This window comes from Asparagus officinalis, chromosome 5, assembly GCF_001876935.1.
Source record: "Asparagus officinalis chromosome 5, Aspof.V1, whole genome shotgun sequence".
Taxonomy (NCBI): Eukaryota; Viridiplantae; Streptophyta; class Magnoliopsida; order Asparagales; family Asparagaceae; genus Asparagus; species Asparagus officinalis.
The window spans coordinates 109,602,618-109,614,171 of NC_033798.1; the positions used below are offsets into that span (position 1 = coordinate 109,602,618).

General features: G+C 41.7%; 1 protein-coding gene across 1 annotated transcript in view; it reads right to left on the bottom strand.

Annotated features, from left to right (window-relative positions):
• The window catches only part of LOC109842348, a 13,113-nt gene continuing 3,665 nt past the window's right edge, over positions 2,107 to 11,554 (bottom strand). The window contains exons 2-5 of the mRNA XM_020411237.1: positions 11,483 to 11,554; positions 4,218 to 4,277; positions 3,704 to 4,120; positions 2,107 to 2,745 (exon numbers count right to left, since the gene is read on the bottom strand). The exon at positions 11,483 to 11,554 is cut by the window's right edge and continues 324 nt beyond it. Coding sequence (XP_020266826.1) covers positions 2,320 to 2,745; positions 3,704 to 4,120; positions 4,218 to 4,277; positions 11,483 to 11,554 — 975 coding nt within the window. The 3' untranslated portion in view covers positions 2,107 to 2,319. The remainder of the gene's footprint in view (positions 2,746 to 3,703; positions 4,121 to 4,217; positions 4,278 to 11,482) is intronic.

The window sequence follows — 11,554 nt, forward strand, 5'->3', positions numbered from 1 at the left end:
TCTTCAAATTCATCATCTTCTACTAATTTAAAAGGAAGGTTTTTAAGAATGATAAACCTGATTACGCATTTCCTGGCTCTGGCAGCGTCATAGTTCCAACTACCGAGACTACCAGAAGAGGAGGATTGAGAAATCATAGATTGTCGGATATCACCTTGAGGAGTCTGGCCTTTGTTGTGTTTATCTAAATGGCGTTTGAGGTGGTTGGTGCTGCTTTTATGATGAGCTTGAAAAATCTTGCCACACAATGCACACTTAGCCTTCTGGGTGAGGATCCTACCGTGTTCATCCTTGGTGACGTCGATCTTCTCGTAAAAATTCCACACATCGGATCTTGGCCTTTTAGGAGCTCTTGGTGCAGATTCGTCGCCACTGGATTCGAGATTAACTTTGGTAGGAGTAGACCCAGTAGGAGGACTCATAGTAGGAGGACTCATTTCAGGATCGGGAGATAGGTTTTGCTCTTCATAATCAGATCCGGTGTCTTTGGTAGGTTAGGTTTAGAGAGAGAGTTAGTTGGAGTTTTTTTTGACCCTACTTTATAGACCTATGCTTTCCAAAATAACCGATTTTTAGGTTGGGGGGCGTCAACGGAACGTTTAGTTTAGGGATGGGCCGGGGGACTGAGCCGGCCGCCGGCTCGGCTCGTTTTGGCCACAACGGTCACCATTGTGACGCGTTGTGGCGGCCGCGCCTGACCGCCCGGACGCCCGGCCCGGCCGCGACGCGATTTTTCAGGGCAACGGCCACCACTGGTGGAACCGGTTGCCCCGGCCGGGCTGCGGGCCCGGCTGCCTCGGCCGGAATGTACCCGGGCGGCCGGCCCTGTTTTCGGGCCGGGCCCCGCTGGGTAACCCGGACCCGGGCCGAAACCGCGTCTGGCCCGGGCCGGCGGGTATTTTGGACAGCCCTAACTATTACTATGGAGGCTTTTTTGTTTTTTGTGTGACTTGGCAGTGAAAATGGGAGTTTTTCTTTGTGAAACAAACAAAAGAAAAGAAAACAGTGAAATGTCTTAAAATGTCATAAAAGCATTTGAAATGTGACATTTCCATTTCTTTTTTTTTTTGGGGAAATAGCCAAACAGGCCCTTAATGCAACTGTGGATATAATAGGGAACTTAAAAGAAAGGGGAGCAAACATTAGACGGTGGATGGGGGTATTAAAATAATAGTGATAGAGAATTAGTGCAATATATTATGAAAACATGAGATATTTATGATTTTGCTAAAAAAAATGGAAAGATAACTGAGAAGGAAAATTTCTTAGAGGTACAAAATGGCAGCAACCAGTAGGTGGTTTCTTTGGATAGAGAACATTTTAGTCTAGCTGAATACTACAAGATGCCAAGTGTCGAATTTAGTGGTAAGAGATTTAATATGGTATATAGATTTAGAGTAACATAACGGGTCTTACGATCCTAGGTTCAATTTTTTTTTTATGTCTTTTTATTTGTTTGGTTTTAGATATGACATTTTCTTTTATTTATTTATTTGAGACATGATCTTAAGAGATAGATTTGAAAATTCATTGTTGTTAACCCTAGATTTATGAATAATTTGTATGGTAATTTATTATCATTTATTTGGAGTACTGAAATCTAAGTGTTGATTGTAACTAATATAGACCACCATACTGTTACATATGCAGGAAGGTGGAAAATGCTACGACAATATGATTCATACGGTTAATAACATATGAGCATTAAAGATGTGGCCCCGATCCAATCAAACCATTTGCAACAATTACCTAACGAGTATCGAAATTTCAACTCTGACTGTTGCCTTCGATCAAGTTCTGCAAAATGAAACTCCAACGGTTGCCTTCAAATTGCAGGTTCAGCAATGAAATCATGAGTACATGACGAGTAGCACAAAGAATTCTTCAAGTTTGAAATTATGGTAGCCACCGAATCTTACTCAGAGGAGCCAATATTACGTTGTAAATATGAAATCCACTCTGCTATTTTAACCATATATGGCAGCTGCTTCAATCCTGAAACTCAAGATCAAGCTAATCTACAAACTCGTATTCCGTGAGTGATATGTTACTTAACTCATTAGTGAAAAACAAAATTTTCTAGCTTCCAGCTAAATAGCCTATACGTGCAAAAAGAATTTACGCACACGTATCATTTTGTGATTTTGTATAAACAAACATAAAATACATGTAGGCATGTAAACATCAGAACTAGATACAGAGATATGAGAAGACGATCAACATGTACAAAAAAAACCTATCAAACCCTAGTCGCGGGCTTCTAAAGCCTAAGTTTTCACATACATACAAACATAAAGAGCAAAACTCTTATTCTGTTTCTCAAGCACTAGTACTCACAACTTCCTTAGAGACTAACCCATGCTCCTCTCTGTGACCTTTCCGTGTAGGTGCATTCAAAAAGTTCCACAAATAGTTCAACCTCTGCTTCCTCGAACTCCGGACAATTGAGCTTGTGCGCTGCCTGATCAGCCCATTGATGGCCTTGAGGTAGTTGCCTGACTCATGGTCTCGAAGAATTGTGCCCTCAGATCCATAGGCTGTGGGCTTGCTCAGTGTTTCGAGCGGGTGAGGATTATTAAGAAATGCTTTCAAAGCGCTAGCGGCTCCTGCAATTGGTGCACCGGTAATATCTTTAGTGTTGAGGGTGTAGAGGGCAGCTCCAGGAGGGAGTAGAGGGTGTGGAGGAGATGCTACCTCATCTGGTTGAAGGATTAAGACCTTTCCAAGAGGAGAATACAACAATTTCTGCATTGACAACACCAATATATAACATTTATAAATAAACAGAGACCATGAGATAAATCAATAATGATATTATTGTAATATTTGACGTTCCGTAAGTAAGCAAAAACTTGTATCTTGATCGTGTTTGAATTTGAATTCGTGTAATCTTGTATGAATAAGGTGGGTATTTCTGTTTTAGAATCAATCAACCTATAAGTTTGTAATTTTTTTTTTAATTATTTGAATACTATTTCAACATGAAAATTCCTCCTGCTAGGAGTTAGAAGGTACGTCTTGATTTTCTTGTCACAAGCAAATTTTCTATTTTTAGCTACTCTACAAAATATCCTTGAGGGTTATCAATCCTGCATTATTCAGTACTTCAATAATGATAGGATTAGTTACGAATAGTCCCTTTGTTTTATGCCCAATCATGGATAGAGCCCTTGTAGTTCTATTGGTGCAGATAGACCCTCGTGAGTGAACTCTTTTAACTCAAAAGTAAGAATAATATTCACTCAAGTGTTCTATCCACATTTGGGCAACAGTATAGGGGTTCTATCCGCAATTGGATGATAGTACGGGGGTCTACCAGCAACTAACCCATAAAGATGATACTTAAGAGAACACCAAGGACCATTGTTCAGTGAATGATCATTATGTATCATTGTAAATGCCAAAGCTACATATTGAACGAGCATTCTTATTATATGAGAAGAATCTGTCTTTCACTATATATTTAGATTAATATAATAGATTACGAGATAGCAATCTATATTTCAAGTTAACAAAATTTTCTGCCTTGGAGGTTATTTGTTTACGGTAACTATTATCCATGACAAGTATGATTGTACTTTCTTTCTAATATGCATCAATAGCAAGATTCTAGTATATTTTGTTGTGTATTTCTTCATTTTCTTCTTTACTGAAGCAAATTGCAGTTGTAAGAATATCAACCACGTTAGGAATTTTGAGTTACCTCGCCAAGGAGACAAGGGTGATTCCTGAAGGCCCCATTGAGACGCTTGAGCAGTTGAGAAACATGATTAGGATAGTTACACGAGAATGCCCTAGGAACAATGTCTCTATGCATCACCACAGAACATATATGCCCTTCATCGAGCCCAAGTGCATCAACAACTCGTTGTCCACCACAAAAAACCGATGGAGATCCAAATGTCACAACAGGAAGAAGAGAGGAAAGTGGGACTTCATCTCTAGAACGAAGCATCAGATTGACGAGCAACGATAGGCTTCCACCAAGAGAGTGACCAGTAAATCTGAATTTGGCCTGGTTACCATATCGCTTTAAATGTGATAGGATTTGTGGCATGAATTGCTCGTAGATTCCTTTGGCTGCTTCATAGATTCCTCGGTGAACTAGCACTTCCGTTCCCTATTTGTTGATGATAGTCTGAGAGTTAGGTTATCACTGAGAAATGAGGAATAATTTGCTTTCTGTTTTAAGTTTATGATGAGTATTATAAGCTTACCTCAAATTTGGTAGGTTCAAACATGAGATTGGCTTGCCAGGATGCTAATGAGTCAGAACCCTGTCATTTCATCAACATGTAAATTTATTATCGAACTATTCATATCTAGGAGTTTAAACTAACATTAAATGTAGGGCTAATTGTTGTGCGCCGCGGAAGCCCCAAATAGCCAAATCAAAAGCACACACAAGAACAATAGTAGACCACAAGTGAACACAAGCCAACCAATCATAGCAAGTACACAAGATATACGTGGTTCGGCAATGTGCCTACGTCCACGGGGCAAGGAGGGGGAAGCTTTACTAATGAAATTAAAGGGGAATACAAATTAGGGTTACAAATCTTACCCAAAACCCTCAAACAAGACCACTTGATCTCTCCAATAGACTCCAACAATAGAAGCCCTCAAAATCCCCTTTCAGCAGCTCAAAATCGCCCAAGCTTAACCCTAGAAACGAATTTAGGGTTTAAATACAACTCACAAACGAAACGGGTCTGGAAACAGAACCCAACCGAAACCCGCAGCGGCGGTCGACCGGCACGGTCGACCGTGATCCATCGCGGTCGACCGGGCCGGTCGACCGCCCTCCATCCAGCAACTCATCCAAAGGTCCAGAGAGTTCGGCGGTCGATCAATAAATTCAAACAGTGACCAAACTTCACACCTGGTACAACTTTGGTCAACATATCAGCAGGGTTATCCTTAGTGTGGACCTTCTCCAACGTGACATCACCATCATCTAATACGTCACGTACAAAGTGAAATCTGACATCAATGTGCTTCGTGCGTGCATGGTAGACTTGGTTCTTCGCCAAATAGATAGCTGACATACTATCACAATGTACCTGAATGGTCTCCTGTGCAATCCCCAAATCATCCAACAAGCCATGTAGCCACAAAGCCTCCTTCACTGCTTCAGTCACCGCCATATATTCCGCCTCTGTAGTAGAAAGCGCCACTGTAGACTGAAGAGTGCATCTCCAACACACCGGTGCACTAGCCAATGTAAAAACATAACCTGTAGTGGACCGACGCTTGTCAAGATCTCCGGCATAGTCTGAATCCACGTAGCCAATACAATCCTGCCCTGTCTCATCATTCTTCGTAAATATCAACCCAACATCCACGGTACCCTTAATATACCGTAGAATCCACTTCATGGCCTCCCAATGCCCCTTCCCGGGGTTGTGCATGTACCTAGATACCATGCTCACGGCCTGTGACAAATCTGGCCTAGTACACACCATAGCATACATCAAGCTACCCACTGCGCTGGCGTATGGAACCTTGGACATGTAGTCCCTATCCTCCACTGAAACTGGTGACATCAAAGCTGAAAGCTTAAAGTGGGGAGCTAATGGAGTACTCACCACCTTGGTATTACCCTCAAAACTGAATTTCTTCAGCATCTTCTGCAAGTAACTCCTCTGTGTAAGCTTCAATCTCCCCTTCACCTTGTCTCGCTCAATCTCCATACCCAATATCTTCTTAGCCTCTCCCAGATCCTTCATCTCAAATTCAGATGACAGCTCCTTTTTTAATTTCCCAATAGCTGAAGTGTTCCTGAAAGCTATGAGCATATCATCAACATACAATAACAAATAAATATGCTCACCATCCTGTAGCTTGCGCATATAAACACACGGGTCATAAGGGCTCCTCGTGTACCCTCGGTCAATCATAAAGCTATCAAATCTCTTGTACCACTGTCGCGGTGATTGCTTCAGTCCATAAAGAGATTTCTTTAATTTGCACACCAAATCTTCTCTTCCTGTAGCTTTAAACCACATAGGTTGTGTCATGTAGATCTCTTCATCTAAGTCTCCATGTAGAAAGGCCGTCTTCACGTCCATTTGGACCAAATCTAAGTCCAGCTGTGCCACCAATGCCAAAAGTATCCGAATCGACGAATGCTTCACAACGGGTGAAAACACCTCATTGTAGTCAACTTCCTCAAGCTGTGCATATCCCTTGGCAACCAATCTGGCATTGAATCGAATATCCCCAATAGAAGATCCCTCCTTCTTAGCATACACCCACTTGCAACCAATAGCTTTCTTACCCTTCGGTAGCTTTGCAAGTTCCCAAGTGTCGTTCTTCTGAAGAGATTGCATCTCCTCCTCCATAGCATTCCTCCACCTAATGGAATCAGGGCTGGACTCTGCCTCCCTGAATGTGGCAGGAATCAAATCATCAACGACCTCCACCGATAAAGCATATGCCACCATGACATCATCATATCTAGCTGGCCGACGAATCTCTCTCCTCGGTCTATCTGCTGCAATGGACCCCTGAGCATGACCCTGCTCCTGAGCCTCACCATCCACTGTATCCCCCAAATGCCCGTCTGTCATCTCAACTCCTTCTCGTGTCACCTCTGTAGGAGTCTCTATGGGAACAGTGCCAACTGGAGTGGGTGGAGTCACATCATCCTTCATCTGCTGCGATATCCCTCCTGTCTGATCTTCCTCCACCTACTGAGGAACTCTAGGCTTCATCATGTACGCCTCATCGAATGTGACATCTCTGCTAATGATCATCTTCTTATCTTGTGGATCCCATAACTTGAAGCCTTTTACACCTTCTCTAAATCCCACAAAGATAGCCTTCCTCGCTCTCGGATTCAACTTCCCATCACTAACATGGAAATAAGCTGGACACCCAAAAATCCGAAGAGTCTCATAATCACTAGCCACAGAACCAGACCAACGCTCCAAAGGAGTCTTCCCCTCTATCGCAGTGCACGGCAACCTGTTAATGAGATGGCTCGCATAAACTAACGCCTCAGCCCAAAAAGATCTAGCTAATCCACTCTGCGTCATCATACATCGTACCTTCTCCAGCAAGGTACGGTTCAGCCTCTCTGTCACCCCATTTTGTTGCGGTGTCTCTCTAACTGTAAAGTGTCTTCTAATGCCGTGATCCCGGCAAAACTGCAGAAATGGATCACTCTTATACTCTCCACCATTGTCTGAACGAAGAGTCTTCACCTTTCTACCTGTCTGCAGCTCCACTTTTTTCTTCCACTTCACAAATATATCCAGGACCTCATGTTTATGCTTCATGGTATATACCCAATTTTTCCTGGAATATTCATCAATGAAAGTGACGAAATAATTTGCCCCACCAAGCGATGTGTGCTTGGAAGGGCCCCAAACATCTGTATGAATGTAGTCTAATATACCTTGGGTGTTGTGAATTGCGGTGCCAAACTTCACTTTAGTTTTCTTTCCAAGAATGCAATGCTCACACAGCTCCATCTTGCAGGTCTTTGCACCTTTCAGTAGTCCCTGTTTTGACAATGACTGTAGGGACTTTTCACCTGTGTGTCCAAGCCTCATGTGCCATAGTGTGGTAGTGTCCTCCTCTGTGGTAATAGAAGCTGCCAGACCCCTTGTATCTGTCTTGCCCTTCAAGTAGTATAGGTTGTTTTCCCTGACACCTCGCATCACCACCATAGAACCCTTCATGACCTTCAAACTAGCATCTTCTAAGATCACTCTATAGTCGGATGCCTCCAAAGTCCCAAGAGAAATGATGTTCTTCGTCAACTGCGGCACGAACCTCACTTCTTTCAATTCCCTAGTCACCCCGTCATGCATTCTGATTCTGACTGAGCCAATCCCACTAATAGGACAAACGTGATCGTTCCCCATGAGCACCACGTCTCCTCTCTCCAACTCCTCAAAGTTGGTGAACCAATCCCTCTTAGGGCAAATGTGAAATGTAGCTCCCGAATCAAGCATCCACTCCGTAGAGTCGGCATAACAAACTGACGGCAGTGCGGGACAAGAATAACCGGAAGAATCCGAATCTGAAATGTTGCCAACAACCTTGGCAACATTCACCTTTGAAGCTTGTACAACTTTTCTCCTTTGCTTCCCGGCTCTATCCTTCAACTTTGGGCACTCATTCTTCCAATGTCTCTCTTCTTTGCAAAAGGCACATTGATTTCTACCAACACTTTTATGGCCACCCCTATTCTTTGATTTTGAACGGTTGAACTTTTGACGGTTTGGATTACGGCCACGAACTGCAAGTGCATCACCCGATGCCTTCTCGGAGGGCTCACAATCATTCTTCCTCAGCTCATAATTCACCAATGCCGAGGTCACCTCCTTGTAGCTAACTGTAGTTCGCCCATTTATCATAGTGAGAACAAAAGTACTAAATTCATCATCTGGCAACGAACACAATAATAATTTTTCTTTTGTTGTGTAAAAGAAGTCTTATAAAAAGGCTATTTCTTTCGAATTTATTGTAATCGACCGAAGATATAATGAATTCCACAACGAGACCAACTTTTGACAACATTGGCCATATCCAAAATTAGCTTTGTGAAGTTGTTAACATGCTCTCGAATGGAAACTCCTCTCTTCATCTTGAATTGGTAGAACATTTTCTTCAAATGAAGCCTATTCTCAATGCTCTTTGTCAAATATTTTTCATTGAGCGTTTCCCACAATCTCTTTGCCGATATCTCGTTCATCACATCATAAATGAGATCCGGCGTCAAGCATGACCGAATCACCCCACAAGTCCTACTGTGCATTTTCTTCCAAACCCTATCATCAATCTCCTCGGGTTTCTCTTGAAACTCAAGAGTCTCCTCTAAATTTTGTACATCTAAGGCGTCCATTACTTGACACCTCCATAAACCGAAGTTAATCTTGCCGTCGAACTTTGGGACATCAATTTTAGTGTTATTGATGCTCAAATTTTGGATCGCCTTTGTCAAAGTCGACCCCGATGTACTAGTAGCACTTGAACTAGCCCTGTTTGTATCACCCATATTGTAGATCTACTCTTCAAACGAGAACCCAACAGTGAATCCTTCGAACAAAACTCCCAAATCCAACCCGGAGCTCTGATACCACTTGTTGTGCGTCGTGGAAGCCCCAAATAGCCAAATCAAAAGCACACACAAGAACAATAGTAGACCACAAGTGAACACAAGCCAACCAATCACAGCAAGTACACAGGATATACGTGGTTCGGCAATGTGCCTACGTCCACGGGGCAAGGAAGGGGAAGCTTTACTAATGAAATCAAAGGGGAATACAAATTAGGGTTACAAATCTTACCCAAAACCCTCAAACAAGACCACTTAATCTCTCCAATAGACTCCAATAATAGAAGCCCTCAAAATCCCCTTTCAGCAGCTCAAAATCGCCCAAGCTTAACCCTAGAGACGAGTTTAGGGTTTATATACAACTTACAAACGAAACGGGTCTGGAAACAGAACCCAACCGAAACCCGCAGCGGCGGTCGACCGGCACGGTCGACCGTGATACCGGGTCGGTCGACCGCCACCAAAACAGGCCTTGCGGTCGACCGCACCGGTCGACCGACACCAAAGCTGATGTCCACTGAGTCTTGTGCACGAACGCGATCGACCGGACCGGTCGACCGCCACCCTGTCAACCTGAATCCTGAGACTGAAATCCAAACTGCTGCCAATTCTACACTAATTTCACATAACCCCCCTAAATTTGAGGGTATTGTACATAACCCCACGAACTTTGTTTCTCTCACATAATCCCCCTAAACTTTGAGGTGCCTCAGCACCCCCATCCCCACCCCAACTTCCAACTTTTCTCACCAGACCTTTTACATGTAATTTGAAACTATGATTTCCTTAAGAGAAAAAAAATTTTCTGAACTTTGTTATTTGTCATTTGCAAGCAACATATACCCCCTCCTAAAATTTGAATCTTTTTCTCTTAATGAAATTTTAGTTGTTCGTGAAGTTCATGTAAGGGGATCCGTTGAGAAAAGTTTGAAGATAAGGGGGTTTTTGTGAGACATCCCAAACTTCAGGGGCGTTATGTGAGTTAAACAAAGTTCAGGGCGTTATGTGCAACACCCCCCAAAGTTCAGGTGGTTTTTGTGAAATTAAACCTTAAATGATTCAACTAATGTCTTATATAATACCTAGAATTAACATTAATTATAACAATGAGATCCCCTAAGGAGAAACCTGTTTCTTCTGAGAGAAACAGCTAAGTTTTTTGTACAGTTACTCTACAGAACTTCACAATAATATTAAATGGTACAAACTCTCTCTTAGACAAAAAAGAAAACATCTAGTATGCATCAATTATGACAATAAGATCCCCTCAGAAGAAACCATTACTTCTTATAGAAACAACTAAATTTTTGTAGAGTAGCTCTATAGGACTTGAAAGTAATATTAAATGATACAAGTAACCTCTTAGATAAAAAGAAAATATTTAGCAACAGCATCAATTATACAAGGAGATGGATCTACTCACGAGAAACCTTTTCTCTGAAGCAGATCACTTTTTGTATAGTGGCTCTATAGGACTTTACAGTAACGTTAAATCATACAATTAATCTCTTAGATAAAATGACAATCTAGTATCAGCTTCAATTAGGACAATGATCTATCCTCAGATAAAACTCGTCTTCTGGTAGACCAGAAACAACTAAATTTTCATATAGTCGCTCGAAATACATGGTTGTTCTGCTTAGGATCCAGATTGTGTATGGCAAGTCTTTTGTGGAATTGGTCACCTCAGTCCATGAAGAAAGATGGATCTACTCAACTGTCTCCATACATATGTAATTAATATAGGAGTAATGGTCGAAAACAACATCCAACTTCTATGATTTAAGATTGCTCTTTCTCAAGTTTGAATGCTAACTAGAATGCTTCAAATAGCGACCATTAAGCAACCAAATTGGGAATTTTGAATTTTTCCGATCCTAACCAAATGAGATTTTTCTACCATGCCCTTAGGTGCTGTAACAGAACTTGATTCTACAAGAAATTTCCTGTAAGTCATCCAATAGGAAGCTCATAACTTTATTTTCAAATAATTGCATTTTATCCGTTCACTCTTCACTAGTTACAACACTGAAACCATAAAACAATGCAACTTACATATACTACCTAGTAAAGTCAGCATGTTTATTAGCCTAACTTTTACGAAATTGAAAATCTACAATGCTTCCTTTTCAAATAATTATCATGACCGGAAGTTACAATGAACTTCTTAGAGTTTAGTTATATATTAATAATAATGCTACTTTTACTCCATTATTATTGTGCTAAGACAACCTGTTACTTCAATAATATACACAAGTTTAACTTAGTTGTAATCGATGTTTTCTTAGTTGGATCCGCAGGAACAAGGCTTGCATAGAGCCCACCAAAACTCAACTGGGCCCGTCCATATCTAAATAAACAACGAATTACCTTTCAATTTACATAAGACACCTTACGAAATTAAAATTTTACCTGGATGACAAAGCACCGAGTGCAAGTGTTGGGATCGTCGCACACGAACCACTCGCACGGCGACGAGTGCAG